A 20,604-nucleotide genomic window follows, 5' to 3' on the forward strand; every position below is an offset into this window, starting at 1 on the left:
CATTTGGCTAAATTCGACGAATCTAGATTACCATCGAACTTTATGACAGAATGATAGTGCAAATTGATTAAGTGTCTATTTTCGTAGGCTTTCTGTCCTACTTAACAATTAAAGTGTTTTGTAATGGTTTAGGTGGCTGAATTAGTATAACAATTGCATTAATGTAAGTGAATTCAAATTGTAGCTAAATAGCATATTTGTTTCAATGGTAAAAAATTATTGATTATGGCAGTTCAATCATATTTGTAATGTTTTAGAAATGTAGATTAATGATAATCAAATGACCAATCCTAAATATACGTTCCTTTTTTAGTGACGCTTCACTCTAATTGATAAAATTAGATAACAAATTGACTGTAATCGTTTCTTTTCTTTCTCTTCATTATATACCATGCGTATCACTATTATTGAAATTTCATTAATTGTACATTAAAGAGTAAATTAGTAAAAATATTCATCTTCACAATTAAAATGAAGGATTACAAAATATGACATAATTACACTTAATTAATCATATCGTGTAGATTCGAGCCTACTATCTATACTTACGAGATTTTAATAGGCATACAAGATTTTAATTAATCATAGTAACTTTGTTAGCTTTTTTAATTGATTGCTTAAAGTATATATGCTTCTCACCAAATAGGCATAAAATCATTAAAGCCATGTTTAAAGCATAATATTAATATGAATTAGGTAATTAATTAGGATAAAAAAACAAAAAAAAATTCATCGTTAATGCAACTCACTAAACTTGTTTATTACTATTACAAATTTACCAATATTATTCTATTAAGTAAACTAATAATATTGTTATCTTTATCCTTAATTAGGATAAAAAAAAAAGTGTTAATTAGTTTTGATTTTAGTAGTCCTCATTGTTTTACTAACTTTTCATTACAATATTCAATACTACGTCTTCTGATATATTAATTGATCACTACTTTGTCTGCTGGTAACAATACAAAAGGGGAAGATATATTAAATAAAACATCTTCATTACAAAAATTTATCTTACGAGCCCCATTCATAACTTTGGGCCTAATAAAAAAAATCTCAATTTTAAAGTTTATTTCACTGTAATAGACCCTTTTCGTTTGGGTCGTGCTCATGGACTCGGACTGGCCCATCTACCTGTGTTAAACAGTATGTGTTGCGAAATCATAAACAATGTGCAAAATAGTAAGAACAATGTACTAAATGTACAGTCAATGTAAAAAAACAACAAATATGTTATGTAGTTACGAATTACCAAAAGACCAAAAGTTCAAGAAGTACAATTACCAGAAAACCACCCCCAACGTGTAACTATTCACATAAAATAATATAAAACCGGTTATCTCCGGTGGCTTGCACAGTTACATTAACTGTGCGATGAGACAAACTACACTATTTAGCCTCACTTTTTATCAGAAATAGTGTTACAATGTCAGTCGAATAGTAGTACAAATTGGGGCCCCTTTTGACTATTTTATGACTGAACCGTTCCGTGAACGGAATATAATCCAAGGCCATATATATATATATATATATGAATTCAAAATGTGTATGTGAATTTGCAAAATTGAGTTAAAAAGTATCCCTTTTTCTACAAGATTACTTTGACTTTGGACAATTCTATTTAAATTATATGAAAATCGTTAAAATGCTGTTACTAAAAATTTTGGGGAATTTTCAATTTTGTATGCTAGTATAATTTTAATTTTTAATCGTTAAACTAACTAATCAATTAAAAGTATAATTTCCCTAAAAAAAAAGTATAATTAAGGTCTATGAATATTCAAATAACAAAATCTCATGGCAATTCAAAAGATCATGATTTTAAACAATTAATAACTAAATAAAAAAATTAATTTAAAATAATGCTAATAATCAAATATAATTAACGAGTATAGAAAAAGTGTTTCATGATTATTTGCGTAACAATTTTTTCGGAATGAATTTTAACAATATTTAAATACATGCAAAAGAAATAGTTTATCGATAACCATATATTTAAATTCAAAATAATTAAAATAAGAGGCTATAAAAGCATCAGAAGAGAAGGGATTATTCATTTGAAAACAATTATAGTATTGAGAAAGTACTTCATCAACTTTCACAATGGAACATTGTTTGGTTGCCAAGAAAACTATTGAAGAAGATGTGAGATTGAGGTCAAATACAAATTCAACCATACTACTCAACGGTGAAGATCATGATAATAATTTTTCTTCTACATCTAATAATTTAAAGTTTCGTGACGAGAGATATTATGCTTCTAGACATATTTTTCTTAGAAGTTATAAATTTACGAAGAAAGAAGAAACAGTGGGAACAAAAACGAAGAAGTGGCTGAAGAAGAAGCTTAAAATGCTAATGAAGAATCATAGTAATGGTAGCTCTTGTGATCAATAGAATATTTTTTTAGTTTAGTACCTATTAATTGGATTTATTATGCAATTATTGTTATTTTAATTTAAAGAGATTTTGTTTTATTTATGTGCTAATTTTTTATATTGATGAAAATCAGAGAATTGTTTAACCAAAAAGATGCCTGTTGCCAAAGATCGATCTTTTTTAATTTATCATGAACATAACTCATTTGTTTATCACGGACTAAGGGGGATTATTTATTTATTTTCTTTTCTAGGTGGGTCTTAATTACTTTTTTCAAGAAAAAGTTAAGTATACAAAATAATAATAATAATTGTGATAGGAGAAAATCGAATGATATATACAATGCTCTCTATCAATATTGGATACATATTTTTGTACTTTGGCCCTACTTTTAATGGAATAAGATACCCACGAGTAAATGAATTTCGATTAAGTATTGCCATCCCTAATTATAATAAGATTGCTATGTTAGTATAACAATTTATATATGAAAAGTATGTCTCAAACCATAGTCTTCAATTCTAAACATGTAGATTTCAATTAACAAATTACAACTTATGACGTACAAACTTTAACATATCTAAGAATTGAATAATCACAATGCAAATTTATTTTATACATATATAAATGTTAAAAAGAATAATTAATATATTTACCGCCTAAATTTATAACTCTATTTTTTGGTGCGTAGTTGTAAATTTTATGATCTCATATGTTTTTAGATAGTGTAGAGGTCAAAATAAATGGTAGAAGGTAGAAACATTAAATCCTATAGCAAAAATTTAAGACATAATCACAATTATGTTAAAATAATCTCATCGATGATTGTTTACAGTATCACTGCATTAAGGAAACGTGGGTCTCACCATGTTAAAAAATATTCCTGAACTATTTTCATTTACGGGACAAAGTCCTTCTTTAGCTATTGTTCCATTTAAACGTTGCCACGTCAATCTCGCGTGTAAAATAATTAGCATTTTTGTCCCCTAAACTTTGATTACTACTAAATTGTGCTTATTTTTATTAAAAAAATTAATTTAAAATTAAAAAATTAATTTTTATTAAATATTATAAAAATAATTCAAATATTAGTTTAAATCTTATAAAATTAAATAAAAATCATTTAAACTTTAGTCAATTTTTAAAATTCACTATAGATATTAAAAAATCAAATATATACCAAATATGAAAGAAATAAAAAATTCAAATATCAAATTAAAATTAACTCTAATAATAAAAATTCAAATATGAATTTTATAAAAAATTAAATATAAATAAAATCTTAATTAATTCAATAGACCCATATTAGCAATTTATTTATTTTTATTATAAATTAAAAAGAAACGATTCACGATGGGTTTTGAGTTGCACGACTCAAATCGTTTCATTTTCTTATAATTTTTTTTTAAAAGAAAAAAGATACATATAATTTGATTTGAATTTGAATGTATATTTAGTTTGATATTTAAGTTTTAGTTTCATTTAACTTTGAATTTTATATATTAAATTATTATAAATTTGAACTAATGCTAAGATTTTTTTTCAAAGATTTAACATTTTTTAGTGTTACAGTTTTAATTTTATTTTGATTTTAATTTTTCATTAATCTTTTTATAAAAATTTATTAGGTTTGAATTAATTTTTAAATAATTAATACAAAAAATAGATTTTTTAATTAATTTTTATAAAAAAAATGGATCTGATTTGGTAATGGTCAAAGTTTAGGGGATAAAAATGTTAATTATTCTACACGTGACAATACTATATCGGAATTTACAATGTCACATCAGCATTTAAACGACAAAATAGAACAGAACCTAATAAAAGGACTAGGTTTCTATAAATTATATAATTTAGTGAGAGTTTTTAACAGACAAATATTTTAGGGAGCACAAGATGGTAGTGTCATAAGTTTGGGGGCAAAAAATATTAACTATTCATGTTAAAATGCCACTTCAACAAATCTAATTCACGGTTGGGAGCCCTTTTGCAGTCAAGTTTTGTGAGGATATGATAATAAAGAGGAGCATACCTAGGAAGATTAATAAGATAAAAGAGTTGTATCTAGAGGAGTCCTCTAGTATATGGATATCTTTTACTTATACAAAGGAAGCTAGTTTAAATCTCAAGTACATTTGTGTAAATGAGCCAAGTGTAATGTTGTGTGTGTTTGAAGAAGAAAATTGTTTCTTTTTATAGGTGGAGAGGCAAGCCTCATAACCGTTCGATAAGTAGTGAGTCCTTAAGTGGCATTAGCATCGCACGATAGAAAAGAAGCCAGTCTTAGAAGACAAAAGGAAGATTTCACACTTTAATTCATTCATCATCACACCAAGGTTAATTGGCTAGCAAAGATACACTTATTGCCAGAGAAAAAGATGACTCGAGGGAAGGAGGGACGAGAATGACATTTACCTGTAGTGCATAAGGAACCCTATGTGGTAGTTCGAAAGTTTGGGAGTCTTGGTGAAGTCTTCCCAACCCAAAAATGTACGCACATATGTTTTAGGCCAGTCGCACGATCTATTAAATTTTGGTCTTGACCATCTCAATATATTTTGGGCCCACTGTTTTATATTGAGAAATTATCCCCAACATGTGTAATTTATTTTATTTTTTGTATTATTTTGAGCCTTGTTTGGACCTTGAATTTTTTAGAAGAGATTATGAAATCTTAAGGATTCCCTTTTCTTGTGTTTTGATTGAATTAATAAATTAAGAATTTTTTTCTAGAAAAATTAAAACTTAATTGTAGTATAATCTTTTAAAATTTACAACAATTATAAATATCTAAAAAAATAAATAAATAAAAATTCTCTTATCAAATTTGTGGAAATATTTTAAAAATTTTCTTCACTAATCCAATGTACAAACAAGCCTTAAGGGTTGGTCTTTTTCTAAAAAATAAAATAAAACAAGTTTAGGGGTATACTAATGAAAAAATCCTGACAATGTTCTACTTCCCTAACGAGTGCTTTGGCAAAATGACCATAATGAAAACTTTTATTAGCGAAATGATTTTTCAAATATTTTTATTAGCAAAATGACCACCTTTTAAACTTAACTTAATAATTAATTTAATAAATATAATTAACATTAAATTAATTTTTCTTTATCATTTAAAGAAAAAAAACAGGGAGTAAAACCCTAGGGCAAAAGACCATGACCTCTCTTGAAGGTCTTCCTCTCCACATTTTCTAAAGTTTTCTTCATCTTCATTGAGTTATTCTCTTCGTCTCCATTACAATACTCAAGTCTTTCTTCGTCAATGATATTCATATTCACCTTTGACTTAAGAAAATCAAGAAACCATTAAAGAAGAAGTAAAAATTCCATCCAAGAATTGTAAAGGTTAGTAATTGACTATAATCTCATGTTTAACGATTCAGTATTTGTTATTTACAATTATATAACAATATGAAGCATAAATTTAGGTTTTTCTAAGAAAAAAATAAAAATCTGGTGTGAAAATAACCTCAGTTCGAGGTTGAAGACGACCTGTAATATGCGACCATATGCGACCAAAGGCGACCCTTTGGTCGCACATGGTCGCTTAGTGCAAATTGAAAACTATACTAAGCGACCATGTGCGACCATGTAGGTCGCACATGGTCGCTCAGTGTAATCGAAAAACTATACTAAACGACCATATGCGACCTTAGTGTAATTTTCAGATTCACGCATGTGGTATTCTTATTTTACACTTGTTAATTTGAATATTTAACTTTATGACAGGTATGGATCACATCTTTATATGCATGGACTATAATGGTGAGTGGAAGATTACAAGTAATCGTATTTGGGAATGGTTTGGTACTGGTTGCAACAAGGGATTTGTGGTTGACCGGAGTATCAAGTTTCATCAACTAGTGAATAAAGTCTATGAAAAAGTAGGTGTTGATCGAAATTTATATTAAATTGAAATAACTCATAAGGTGGCTGGTGAAACATTCAACAAGATGGCACCAAGTAAGATTTGTGGTGATTCTGATGTAGAGGATCTGTTGAAGGAGTTGTACGAAGCTAAAGAAGTGATTCCTTTGTATGTGTGCGTCAAAAAGAATAATGATAAAGGAAAGATGAAGCTTGTCAATGATGGTGATGGTGATGGAGTCACTGGTGATGATGTTGAATTTGGTTGTGATGATGATGTTTTTGATAATGGAAGCTTTTACAATAACTATTTTGGGTGTCATGTAATAGATCAATTTCCAAATGATCCAAGCTATGTCCCGAGTGAAGATATAGCGCAGAGTGGTGAAGACATCATTGGTTCCAATCCCACACCAAATGATGTAGTACATGAGGGAGGTAACAATGTACTCGAGGAATGTGATAAAGTAGTTCAAGAAAATAATGATGTAATTGGGAATGACAATATAGTCGAGGGAGGTCAGATTATCCCTTATCAACATTTTGATACGTTTATGGGAAATTTTGCACAATTTAATAGAGAAGCAAGTCAAAATAGTGGCAGACATGATGGATCTGATTTAAAAGTGGGTCAACACTTTGTGAGTAAGGATGATTTGAGTTATTATCTTAGCATCATCACCATTAATGGGAGATTTGAAATGCGAACAACCAAATCAACCAAGTCTGTAAAGGAGGTTTGTTGTATTAGTGAAAATTGCTCATGGAGAGTCCGTGCTACAAAGATGAAAGATTCACATTCTTTGTCATTCGATAATACTATAGTCTTCCCAGTTGCTCATTAATGAACCGAAATGCCAATCATAGACAAGCATCCGGTCGTGTTATTGGTTCTCGTGTACATGGACACTTTAAGAATAGTAAAGACCCACTCAACCCAAGAAGCCTTGCAGGATTCATGCATGAGGAAATGAAAGTTCAAGTCAGTTATTGGAAAGCTTGGAAAGGAAAACAATGGGCTCAAAATTTGATTAGAGGAACGGCCAAAGAAAATTTTTCCTTGCTCCCTTTGTATTGTCACATGTTGAAGCGGGCAAATCCAGGTATAGCTACCCACATTGAACTTGATTCAGAAAATAAGTTCAAGTACTTTTTTATGGCTTTAGGTGTGGCCATAAGAGGGTTCACTTACATGAGGAAAGTAATTGGTATTGATGCGGCTTGGATCAAAACTAAGCATAAGGGTGTGTTATTAGTAGTAACTACACAAGATAGTGAATATCATACTTACCCCCATTGCATGGGGTTTGGTTGACAGTGAGAATAACGCTTCATGGACATGGTTCTTAGAGAAGTTGAAGGAGTTGATACCTGATAGCGAGGAATTTGTCAAAATGACCATGTAACAAATTGAAATTTGTAAAATAACATTTCATTTTATTTTTATTTTTAATTTATTTAATTTATTAAAAATTAATGAAGTGGCACTCAATTAATTTTAAAAAATCACATTAACAACAAACCCTAAAATCCCTAAACTCACGATATCCTTCTCTTCTCTTCTCCTCACCCTTTGCTTTCTTCCATTGCTAAGACCAAAAAGACCAGCCCTCCACTCCAAAAGTCCCTAAAGTCACGTACCCTTCTCTTCTCCTCTCCATTTGCATTCTTCCATTGCTAAGACCAAAAAGACCAGCCCTCCACAAGTCTTTCTCCCTAAAGTCACAATACCCTTCTCTTATCCTCTCTCTTTGCTTTCTTCCATTGCTAAGACCAAAAAGACTAGCCCTCCACTCCATTTCTTTCTTCCTCTGTTAAGACCAAAAAGACCAGCCACAGTCAATACCTTTCTCTTTTCCTTCTTCTTCTCCTTGTCTTCTTCATCAACGACCAATCCCCCCCTTCCCCTATTTATAGTAAGACTAAAAAAACTCTTATCTTCTTTTCATTCTTCTTCATTCTCCATTAATATTTTTGGGATTTTGTTCTTCATTCTCTTATTTGCAATAATTATTCTTCCATAATTGTAATGGAATCAACCAATGATATATTAACTACAGTTCCCACACCATCAAACGAATGTGAACAAGTAAGTATTATGATTTTTTATTTTTTTTTTTCTACATGAAAATTAGTGTTTGAATGTTATCTTTATCATATAGAAATGAAAGAAAAAAATAGATAAAATCCAACAATCAATTTTACACTTTGCATTTCGAAATTTTCATTATTCAATACTTGAAAATTTAAAAAAAAATGAAGTTGATTCATAGTAACAATTTGCAAAAAATATGAAAATATAGATTATACAGTGCGCCTATGTGCGACCCTATGTGACCCACATGGTCGCACATGATTTGCGAAATATATGAAATATACTGTACGACTCTATGCGACCTTGTGCGACCATGTGGGTCGCACATGGTCGCACAAGGTCTTTTAGTTAAATTTTTGGTCGCATAAAGTCGCTTAGTTAATAAATTTGGGTTGTTTAGTTAAATTTGTAATTCATGTTATAGTTTTTATATTTATATTCTTATTATTTATATTAATTTATATATTTTTATTCATTTGGCAAATTATTATTGTAGATGCCCAGAACTGCATTAACGACAGAGCTTCCTTGTATACCCCGTGTCATTACTACTAATACAATTGCAAAATCTAAAGTTACCATCAGATCTCTGCTGAGTGTAATAGACCAAATAAAAGATTGGCTTTCAAATTCTGACAAGGTCGTTTTTAAACATTACACCCAGTTGGGTCGTTTGTTGGACCTCGACACTCGAGGCTCTTTCCCTGGCACTTTAGCAAACCAGATAGTTATGAGGATGGTAGATTGCCAAAAGAGGCATGAGTTATGGTTTTTGATTAATGGCAAACCTATGAGGTTTTCTCTCCAAGAGTTTGCAATAGTATCTGGATTGTACACTGGTGGTGGACCAACACCTGAAGAAATGAAGGTTGTTTCTTCTGAGAACAATTTAAAGAAAAAGTACTTCAATGACAAGATGTCTATTAAAATAGAGGACATAGCTAGTGCTCTAGATAGCATATCGAAAGAATGTAGGACTAAGGACAGAGTGAAGTTGTGCTTTATCTATTTGCTCAGCACATTTCTAATAATGCCAAGTCCTGGTTCGATAGTAGATTTTAAATGGCTACAACTACTGGACAAGCTAGATATATTTGATAAATATTGTTGGGGGAAGCTGGCATATGAGAAACTAATAGAGCAAATCACGAAAAAAGATATGAAGAATAATCCCACTGAGAAGGAGATTAAGTGGAACTTCTTTAGTTGTCCTTGGATATTTCTGGTAAAAAATTTTATTATGATTATATTTTTATTAAGTTTATTTATTTTTGGATATTTTTTATTATATTTTGTGATATGATTTTAATTATTGTTTTGTCACTTATAGATATGGATTTGTGAAGCAATGCCAAAGTTGGGCGACATGGTAGGACAAAGAATCCCAAGAAACCATATTCCTCGATGGCTTGGTTGGAAAATAAATGATAAGCATAAACTCACAGTTACAAGAATATCAAAAGTAATAGAAAATGATGTTGAGGTATTTATCCACATACAAAATTATTTATTGTCTTGTATTAAAAAAATATGATCAAGACAACTTATGTTAGTTTATTTTCTTTTTGTATTAATTTTTTGTGCGACCTACATTAGTTCCAACTTCAAAGGAGAGGGCATAACTTTTTTATGAAAGGCTTGGTTGCTACGAGGACAATGAAGATGACATAATTGATCAGATTTCTTCATTTTTAGTGGATGATGTCATTTTACGTGATCCACAGTGTTCTGCACCACATGTGGAGCCTCCATCTTCGAATGTGGAGCCTTCCCAATTCACTCCAATTCGTCAAATATCATATTTGCATCCATCTTCACTGCCTCCCTCTTCTTATGATGCTCGTAGTGAGTTATTGGAATCAGTGAAGCGTTTGATAGCCGACCAAGAAAAGTTGCACAATGCAAGATATGAGGAGATTGAACGTGTAAATAAAGAAAGGCACGACGCAATAATGACAACCATCGCCGACCATGCTTACTTGAATAGAGTGAGGCATGAGACACTATTAGAAAGATTTGATGTTTTGATTGACATCTTTCGACCTATAGCTGCGCAACTTTCTGGAGCTGGAGGAGAAAAGACTCCAAAAGATAACCAACAAGTAAATTTTATTTGCAATAACTTTAATATAGCTATTTTTATTGTCATCTATATTTTTATTTATAATAATGTGCCTTATAACTTCATGGTTGTAGGATTCACCATCTTATGCACACTTTTTTGGAGATGGATTTGTAACACCTGTAGGAGATAGGAACATGGAGGGTGGCCAAGCCTCCACACCTGTAGGAGAGAAGATTGTTGAGAATACAACATCTGGTTTTCCTACACAACCTGCAGAAAACGAAGTCACCACACAGTCTCATGTGTCTGCAAATTCCTATGAGACACCGCCATCAATTATTTATGAAGGAATTACTAATGAAGAGCCTGGTGACGAGGTAGAACAAATCGTTCGAGATGGTCGACCGTTGAGGTTAAGAAAACGGGCCCCAAGCTTGAAATCACCATTCACACCGTGGCCGAGGAAACGTCGATACTCTAAGTTAGAACCTCCTATTTTCGACCCTTTTAGGCAACCTACTGAAGATGATGTGCAAACATTCTTTAGGTGGTACAATGGCGATACAGGTGGTACAAGTTATATTCGTTGTGGCCAGATGTCACATGACAGAAGTTTTTTTGAGATATTGTTGGCAAAGCAACGATATATTGATAGTGAGGTAAGCTTTATCATTCAAATATATCATAATAATTATATAATACTAATTATATTCCCATCATAATTAATAATTAATAAATGTTTTTTTGGCAGCATGTCAATGAAATTACCTATTTATTTAGAAAAAGAATGGATAAATTTCATAATATCTTTCCAAAATATATATGCATATTGACTGATGAGTTTGGACAACATGTGCGTGCACTATACCACACGTCTCGACAGGAAAATAGTAATGTATGTAAAAAAACACCAGAGCTAATGTTGTTTGTTGATGGAATCAAACCAGTTAGGGCGAGAGTTTGGTAGGACGTCAATTACTTCTATGTGCCTTGGAATGACGGTGAACAACACTGGATGTTAGTGGTAATTGACATCCGTAACTGGACGATATGGATTTATGACTCGATTCCAAGTCACTGGATCTCTATAGAGGCCATGAAAAAATCTGTGCAACCACTTGCAGAATATTTTCCTTTTTTACTTCAAGACAGTGGCCATTTTGAAAACTTACGTCATCAGTGCAATCGTCACATGAATATAAAAGTAGCCCCTGCAGATACTGTTCCTCTTAACAAGAGAACGTAAGTTTTATTTTATATATTCATTTTTAAATCCAAACTTGTAAAGATAATACTAACGTAGTTAAATTTATCTTTATAGGGAAGATTGTGGTATATTCATGCTTAAGACAATGGAAATGCACATTGCGTTAGTATGAATATACCGGCAATGTGCATTTCCATTGTGGTATATCGGCAATGTGCATTTCCATTGTCTTAAGCATGAATATACCACAATCTTCGCTATAAAGATAAATTTAACTACGTTAGTATTATCTTTACAAGTTTGGATTTAAAAATGAATATATAAAATAAAACTTACGTTCTCTTGTTAAGAGGAACAGTATCTGCAGGGGCTACTTTTATATTCATGTGACGATTGCACTGATGACGTAAGTTTTCAAAAATGGTCACTGTCTTGAAGTAAAAAAGGAAAATATTCTGCAAGTGGTTGCACAGATTTTTTCATGGCCTCTATAGAGATCCAGTGACTTGGAATCGAGTCATACATCCATATCGTCCAATTACGGATGTCAATTACCACTAACATCCAATGTTGTTCACCGTCATTCCAAGGCACATAGAAGTAATTGACGTCCGACCAAACTCTCGCCCTAACTGGTTTGATTCCATCAACAAACAACATTAACTTTGGAGCTTTTTTACATACATTACTATTTTCCTGTCGAGACGTGTGGTATAGTGCACGCACATGTTGTCCAAACTCATCAGTCAATATGCATATATATTTTGGAAAGATATTATGAAATTTATCCATTCTTTTTCTAAATAAATAGGTAATTTCATCGACATGCTGCCAAAAAAACATTTATTAATTATTAATTATGATGGGAATATAATTAGTATTATATAATTATTATGATATATTTGAATGATAAAGCTTACCTCACTATCAATATATCGTTGTTTTGCCAACAATATCTCAAAAAAACTTATGTCATGTGACATCTGGCCACAACGAATATAACTTGTACCACCTATATCGCCGTTGTACCACCTAAAGAATGTTTGCACATCATCTTCAGTAGGTTGCCTAAAAGGGTCGAAAATAGGAGGTTCTAACTTAGAGTATCGACGTTTCCTCGGCCACGGTGTGAATGGTGATTTCAAGCTTGGGGCCCGTTTTCTTAACCTCAATGGTCGACCATCTCGAACGATTTGTTCTACCTCGTCACCAGGCTCTTCATTAGTAATTCCTTCATAAATAATTGATGGCGGTGTCTCATAGGAATTTGCAGACACATGAGACTGTGTGGTGACTTCGTTTTCTACAGGTTGTGTAGGAAAACCAGATATTGTATTCTCAACAATCTTCTCTCCTACAGGTGTGGAAGCTTGGCCACCCTCCATGTTCCTATCTCCTATAGGTGCTACAAATCCATCTCCAAAAAAGTGTGCATAAGATGGTGAATCCTACAACCATGAAGTTACAAGGCACATTATTATAAATAAAAATATAGATGACAATAAAAATAGCTATATTAAAGTTATTGCAAATAAAATTTACTTGTTGGTTATCTTTTGGAGTCTTTTCTCCTCCAGCTCCAGAAAGTTACGCAGCTATAGGTCGAAAGATATCAATCAAAACATCAAATCTTTCTAATAGTGTCTCATGCCTCACTCTATTCAAGTAAGCATGGTCGGCGATGGTTGTCATTATTGCGTCGTTCCTTTCTTTATTTATACGTTCAATCTCCTCATATCTTGCATTGTGCAACTTTTCTTGGTCGGCTATCAAACGCTTCACTGATTCCAATAACTCACTACGAGCATCATAAGAAGAGGGAGGCAGTGAAGATGGATGCAAATATGATATTTGACTAATTGGAGTGAATTGGGAAGGCTCCACATTCGAAGATGGAGGCTCCACACCCAAAGATGGAGGCTCCACATGTGGCGCAGAACATTGTGGATCACGTAAAATGACATCACCCACTAAAAATGAAGAAATATGATCAATTACGTCATCTTCATTGTCCTTGTAGCAACCAAGCCTTTCATAAAAAAGTTATGTCTTCTCCTTTGAAGTTGGAGCTAATGTAGGTCGCACAAAAAACTAATACACAAAAAAAAAAAAAAACTAACATAAGTTGCCTTGATCATATTTTTTTAATACAAGACAATAAATAATTTTGTATGTGGATAAATACCTCAACATCATTTTCTATTACTTTTGATATTCTTGTAACTGTGAGTTTATGCTTATTATTTATTTTCCAACCAAGCCATCGAAGAATATTGGGATTCTTTGTCCTACCATGTCGCCCAACTTTGGCATTGCTTCACAAATCCATATCTATAAGAGACAAAACAATAATTATAATCATATCACAAAATATAATAAAAATATCCAAAAATAAATAAACTTAATAAAAATATAATCATAATAAAATCTTTTACCAGAAATATCCAAGGATAACTAAAGAAGTTCCACTTAATCTCCTTCTCAGTGGGATTATTCTTCATATATTTTTTCTTGATTTGCTCTATTAGTTTCTCATATGCCAGCTTCCCCCAACAATATTTGTCAAATATATCTAGCTTGTCCACTAGTTGTAGCCATTTAAGATCTACTATCGAACCAGGACTTGACATTATTATAAATGCGTTGAGCAAATAGATAAAGCACAACTTCACTCTGTCCTTAGTCCTACATTCTTTCGATATGCTATCTAGAGCACTAGCTATGTCCTCTATTTTAATAGACATCTTGTCATTGAAGTACTTTTTATTTAAATTGTTCTCAAAAGAAACAACCTTCATTTCTTCAGGTGTTGGTCCACCACCAGTGTACAATCCAGATACTATTGAAAACTCTTGGAGATAAAACCTCATAGGTTTGCCATTAATAAAAAACCATAACTCATGCCTCTTTTGGCAATCTACCATCCTCAAAACTACCTGGTTTGCTAAAGTGCCAGGGAAAGAGCCTCGAGTGTCGAGGTCCAACAAACGACCCAACTGGGTGTAATGTTTAAAAACGACATTGTCAGAATTTGAAAGCCAATCTTTTATTTGGTCTATTACACTCAGCGGAGATCTGATGGTAACTTTAGATTTTGCAACTGTATTAGTAGTAATGACACGGGGTATACAAGGAAGCTCTGTCGTTAATACAGTTCTGGGCATCTACAATAATAATTTGCCAAATGAATAAAAATATATAAATTAATATAAATAATAAGAATATAAATATAAAAACTATAACATGAATTACAAATTTAACTAAACAACCCAAATTTATTAACTAAGCGACTTTATGCAACCAAACATTTAACTAAAAGACCTTGTGCGACCATGTGTGACCCACATGGTCGCACAAGGTCGCATAGGGTCATACAGTATATTTCATATATTTGGCAAATCATGTGCGACCATGTGGGTCGCATAGGGTCGCACATAGTCGCACTGTATAGTCTATATTTTCATATTTTTTGCAAATTGTTACTATGAATCAACTTCATTTTTTTTTAATTTTCAAGTATTGAATAATGAAAATTTCGAAATGCAAAGTGTAAAATTGATTGTTGGATTTTATCTATTTTTTTCTTTCATTTCTATATGATAAAGATAACATTCAAACACTAATTTTCATGTAGAAAAAAATAAAAAATCATAATACTTACTTGTTCACATTCGTTTGATGGTGTGGGAACTGTAGTTAATACATCATTGGTTGATTCCATTACAATTATGGAAGAATAATTATTGCAAATAAGAGAATGAAGAACAAAATCCCAAAAATATTAATGGAGAATGAAGAAGAATGAAAAGAAGATAAGAGTTTTTTTAGTCTTACTACAAATAGGGGAAGGGGGGGATTGGTCGTTGATGAAGAAAACAAGAAGAAGAAGAAGGAAAAGAGAAATGTATTGACTGTGACTGGTCTTTTTGGTCTTAACAGAGGAAGAAAGAAATGGGGTGGAGGGCTAGTCTTTTTGGTCTTAGCAATGGAAGAAAGCAAAGGGAGTGGAGAAGAGAATGGTATCGTGACTTTAGGGAGAAAGACTTGTGGAGGGCTGGTCTTTTTGGTCTTAGCAATGGAAGAAAGCAAATGGAGAGGAGAAGAGAAGAGAAGGGTACGTGACTTTAGGGACTTTTGGAGTGGAGGGCTAATCTTTTTGGTCTTAGCAATGGAAGAAAACAAAGGGTGGGGAGAAGAGAAGAGAAGAAAAGAGAAAGATTAAGTGAGTTTAGGGATTTTAGGGTTTGTTTTTAATGTGATTTTTTAAAATTAATTGAGTGCCTCTTAATTAGTTTTTAATAAATTAAAAAAATTAAAAATTAAAATAAAATGAAATGTTATTTTACAAATTTGATTTGTAAGAGGGTCATTTTGACAAATTCCTCTTCCCTAACTCTAATATTTCCTTCTCGATTTTGAACGGTAACACTCAGACAGCCATCTTCACCACCACGCACGGTGTCGGTCGGCAACTCTCCTCTCACGTACGGCGTCGTTGGTCGGAAAAGGTTTATCTCTCTTTGTTGATGTCGATTATATAATGAGAATCCTAATTTTTTTGATAAATATAATATAACTCGTACTCTTTTTTGTTAACTGTTGTCAGGCTACGCAGAAACTCACAGAGAAATTTTTTAGGGTTCTTTTCTGAAGGAATGGCGTTCGCAGGTCGTATGAGATCGACTCTCCCACTCGCTTCTAAGCTCATCACTTCAGATTCCCTTGCCACTGCCAGTAGATCAACCCCTCAAAGAGCTCTACTTTCCCCTATTTTCACCGATTCCGAGGTTGGTTTAATCTGTGAGAATAATGTATATTAGGATAAAGGAAGCATTTTTTTTTTAATATTATTTGTAGTTGCCAATCGGTTTCTGTCCCCTTCCAATTTGTAAAACTAGTTTGGTTGAAATGATTTATGACTTGAAAAGGAATGACTTTTCGATTTTAAATTAATTTTTGTGGGAGATGAAAAGAGTGGAAATTGATTAAGCAAATAATGATATTCTGGGCAAAGCAATTTAGAGGAGTCTTAGTAGGATTCTGGTAAGTGGGTTTTATTTAAAGACACATGTTTACAAGTGCTCAGAAATCTTATAATTTGCACAGATTGATATTGCAAATAACTTAAATGTATAGAAAAATGATTTTTTATGCTATTAGAGAATCTCTAAACAACATTGTCTGTTTTGGGTGTTGAGGAGTAATGGTGGGGAACTTTATAATGGATTTATGCTTACTTAGTTTCAGTTGTATAACTGTAACCATTGACATGTTTCTTATGTATATAAATTAATAAAGAATCAACGTGTAACTATTAACAAACCTATATTTGCAGATCTCCAGGAATTTCTCAACTGAAGCTGGGAAAAAGGAAGTAAAAGTTAAGGTAACTGAACTGTTTTTCTTTCAAATTTTTTCTAAAATATGGTTCAAGCATTCTATTAGTTAATCAGAAACCAAGAATCAGTTTATCATTTGATTAAATCCATAACATTATATACCATCATATGAAAAAAAATTGGTTTTTTTTCCTCCCCCACCTTCGTGCACACCATAATTCTGAAACTTTAGCAAAGTTTCTTATAAATCCCTGGCCAGAAGCTTGAACATTTTAATATTGCATATTGTTAGTGAAAACCTTGACAGTAACCTCTGTCCTCGGTTCTTTGAAGTGCCTTCTTTTCAATCTAATTATCTCATATTCCTAAACTGAAAACTCATCTTGTTTACCTGACATATTTGCACTATGTAATATGTTAAAAGTAAATGAGATACATTTTAATACATATTGCACTCTTGATAGAGGTTTTACATTTTCACTAAATGCAACTAATTCAATTATCAGAGTGAATGAGTATGTAAGTTTTCAGGAAAAAAATTCGTACTTATTGGGCATTGTTGCAATGTTCCAGGTTCCATTGGCTTTGTTTGGGGGCTGTGGGAACTATGCCTCTGCTTTGTACGTGGCAGCAGTAAAAACTAATGCCTTGGATAAGGTTGAGTCTGAGCTTAATGATCTTGTCGAGGCTTCAAAGAAAAGTCCTGTGTTTTCTCAATTCACCAAGGATCCATCAGTTCCTGCAAAGACTCGAGTGAGTGCAATTGATGACATATGTATCCAAGCTAAACTTTCAGATGTTACAAAGAACTTCTTGGGTATGGTCAGTTGCTCATAGGAATTTATTTTGAGACCGTCTGTCTCTGAATATTATTAGGCTGTGTTCTTATTATATATTATTGTTTATGTTCATAGTTAGACTTCAAAATTTTCTTTATTTATATTTACTCATTTAGTATCACTTTCTGCCTAATATAAACACATTATATATAAATGTATACTTTTATTTATTTATCTTACAGCCCTTTTACTTAAATAGTTTGGCTCTTCAGAGTTAAAAAATCCTATTTGGTTTCATTATAGTTGTAATCAATGTTGCTTCATTGTATTTCTGAAATTTTATTATCTCTAATTGTTAATTTGTTGGATGTTGGTCGCATTTAGAAAATTATACCACTGTGTAAACAGCGTGAGCTCTCATTGAATATGAACCAATGACAACTGCCCCAATCAAGACACTACATTATTGGGGTTGGTCTGCCTAGTTGTAAAGCAGCCTTACCTACCTAGTATCTTAACATAGTTCTGCTAGGGGCTGCTCAGTTTGCTCATTTTCTTCCTTTTTTGAAGGTTTTTGTATTGTATATATAGCTGTAGAAGTTCAATGAAATAAAAGTACCAAGTATCTTAACATGGTTGTTTGAATTGTTTATCATTGCTTAGTCTTTTTTCTTGCTCTTATAGTTTATCTGCTGTTTTATTGTACTTCAAATGTTAGTTATTAGCTTTATTGTCAGCTGTTTTAGTCTCAGATGTAAATTTTATTAATAATTTATTGTAGTTATTGTGGCTGCAAATGGTAGGCTAAGATACATTGACAGTATAGCAAAGAAATTCGAAGAGTTGACCATGGCTCACAGAGGTGAAGTGAGAGCTATTGTAACAACTGTCATTGTAAGTTATAATTTTTATGTAGTTCTTACGCAGTTTATTTCAACTTCTTATTTCTCTTTGGAATTTTGTTTCTCTTTTTTTTTTTCCATCGTTTTGATTTGAGGAAAAGTTAGTGTCAGTGTTTACTCGTCATCTCTTTTGCAAACTACCATATTTTTTGTGGGATTGGTCACAAGAATTGTATTGTTTGTACTGTGACCAATATCTTAAAGTTTCTTTTTGAAAAAGTTGATGTGAGATATTGATCATTTTGGCAAGAACTATTATGGAAGATTTTGCTGTTTGACCTTATAGTGGTTGTTTTATTAATTTGGCACAGTCTTATCACATTTAAGTTTTTATAATGTCCGCTTGACATTATCGCTGTTATCATCATTAACCATGGGGGTCATCTGGTTTTGGACTCAGTTTTTGCTTTGCTGATACAGAACTCTGGGAAGGTTGAGTATTAAATTATAGTCTAGGGAGGGTTTATGTACTGGGATAACTTTTCTGTATTTTGGATGCAATTCATGAACAAGTAACACTTACTTTTGGCTTAGTGGTCTAATTGTTACTCTTACTCTCTCACTAGCCCATTCCACCTGAGGAGGAGAAAGAGTTGAAGGATGCATTGCAGGATATCATTGGTCATGGGAAGAAGGTTATTCTTGAACAGAAGGTAAGTACTGAGCCAAGCTCACTTGTATAATCTTCGGTGGTTTTGTACAAAAGATTTCTGACTTTTTTTTTTACATGGCAGATTGATACCAGTATTCTGGGTGGGCTCGTGGTAGAATTCGATAGGAAGGTGTTTGACATGTCTATTAAGACTAGGGCGCGTCAAATGGAGAGGTTCTTGCGTGAGCCAATAAACATTGGCAACCTCTAAAAGGTCTGGTCTACCTACATCATTAAGGCCTTTTTCACCTCTTTTTGCATCTGTATCAGTTTCTCTTGAAGCTTCAAGGAAGAGATTATTTTTTATTTTTGGTTCTTGAACCGCGTCTCTTTAATGACAGTATCCGGCGGATGGATGCTTTCAATTTGCAAATAAAAGCTTCATTTTTCATATTTTCTTTGTCATTGTTAAAAACTTAACTTGAATGGTGTTTTTACTATTGAAAGGCATAAATTGTCTAATTGTTCTTCAGATCAGGGAATGTATAAAAATATGTTTTTTTCAGTCTTTTGGAATGTTTTCTTAGATAATATTCATCTTAATTGAAGTATGAATAACTAATTATGTCTCCCTAAACCACAAATACCCTTCTTTGAGAAGCAAATAAATATGAATTTGAATTTGTACTACCATTAAAAGGAACTTTCTTACTCACTAGTACTTCAACTTATAAGTAAATGAAAGGCTTGGATCTTTGATTATGCTCTTTTCATTATATGAATTTCTCTATTAATATTGGAGGTCAAGACACATCTTTAATTAATTTCTTAATTAGAATTTGATGGTTGGATTTCTTTAATTGAGCCACCAGAAGTTTCTAACATGTATTTTTGTATGATGTTAAACAAACGCATAAAACTGACATTGAAATAAAACAGAAAACTTTGAAACTCTAATGTTTAAAGCCTTTCCGCCTTTCATATTTGTTTAATTTGATTTTTTTTGGTTAAAACTCTCACCATCTTTGGTCTCTCCAGTATGATAATGGCCACTAATGATTCTTTTACAATTAAAGTTGAGAAGGGTAGACAGAGCTTTTAGGGGCTCAAACCAGACAAATTTGTTCACTTCTTCCCATGAGTTTCTTTGGTACTTACACAGCTTTATATAGCCCATGCTTTATTTTTCTTTTTTCTTTTTTCTTCTTCATTTAACTGGAACTTGATAACAAAATAAAAAAAAAAAAAAGAAGACACAAATTCTCTACTTAATGATAGATACTTAGATAGATTGTTACTGCACAAGATGTGTTTAACACAGAATCTAAGGTGAGCTGGTTTTTATTGTCCTCTTGGCCAAGCAGCCATATTGC

At 32.1% G+C, this 20,604-nt stretch overlaps 2 protein-coding genes across 2 annotated transcripts; one reads left to right on the plus strand and one right to left on the minus strand.

Moving 5' to 3' along the window:
• Positions 1 to 13,172: 13,172 nt before the first annotated feature.
• On the minus strand, positions 13,173 to 15,770 carry LOC133790613 (uncharacterized). The gene is made up of 3 exons (XM_062228300.1): positions 15,281 to 15,770; positions 14,055 to 14,783; positions 13,173 to 13,950 (listed from the first exon to the last, which is right to left on the minus strand). Exons 1-3 carry the CDS (start codon positions 15,338 to 15,340, stop codon positions 13,864 to 13,866), a joined length of 876 nt encoding a protein of 291 aa, XP_062084284.1. The 5' UTR covers positions 15,341 to 15,770; the 3' UTR covers positions 13,173 to 13,863.
• Positions 15,771 to 15,962: 192 nt separating this feature from the next.
• LOC133790615 (ATP synthase subunit O, mitochondrial-like) lies at positions 15,963 to 19,799 on the plus strand. Its single transcript, XM_062228301.1, has 7 exons — positions 15,963 to 16,127; positions 16,226 to 16,406; positions 16,955 to 17,005; positions 17,532 to 17,775; positions 18,519 to 18,631; positions 19,206 to 19,292; positions 19,374 to 19,799. The coding sequence occupies exons 2-7, from the start codon at positions 16,275 to 16,277 to the stop codon at positions 19,500 to 19,502; spliced, it is 756 nt and encodes a 251-aa protein (XP_062084285.1). The 5' UTR covers positions 15,963 to 16,127; positions 16,226 to 16,274; the 3' UTR covers positions 19,503 to 19,799.
• The last annotated feature ends 805 nt before the right edge of the window (positions 19,800 to 20,604 follow it).

Source organism: Humulus lupulus, chromosome 7 (assembly GCF_963169125.1).
Source record: "Humulus lupulus chromosome 7, drHumLupu1.1, whole genome shotgun sequence".
NCBI lineage: Eukaryota > Viridiplantae > Streptophyta > Magnoliopsida > Rosales > Cannabaceae > Humulus > Humulus lupulus.

Bases quoted from the DNA above. Each gene is read 5' to 3' on its own strand.
- LOC133790615 (XM_062228301.1), top strand. From the start codon at position 16,275: ATGGCGTTCGCAGGTCGTATGAGATCGACTCTCCCACTCGCTTCTAAG. The intron at 17,776-18,518 runs GTATGGTCAGTT...AATTTATTGTAG, and splicing joins TGTTACAAAGAACTTCTTGG to TTATTGTGGCTGCAAATGGT. The intron at 19,293-19,373 runs GTAAGTACTGAG...TTTACATGGCAG, and splicing joins AGGTTATTCTTGAACAGAAG to ATTGATACCAGTATTCTGGG.
- LOC133790613 (XM_062228300.1), bottom strand. From the start codon at position 15,340: ATGGAATCAACCAATGATGTATTAACTACAGTTCCCACACCATCAAAC. The intron at 14,784-15,280 runs GTAAGTATTATG...TTATTATTGTAG, and splicing joins CATCAAACGAATGTGAACAA to ATGCCCAGAACTGTATTAAC. The intron at 13,951-14,054 runs GTAAAAGATTTT...TGTCTCTTATAG, and splicing joins GTTATCCTTGGATATTTCTG to ATATGGATTTGTGAAGCAAT.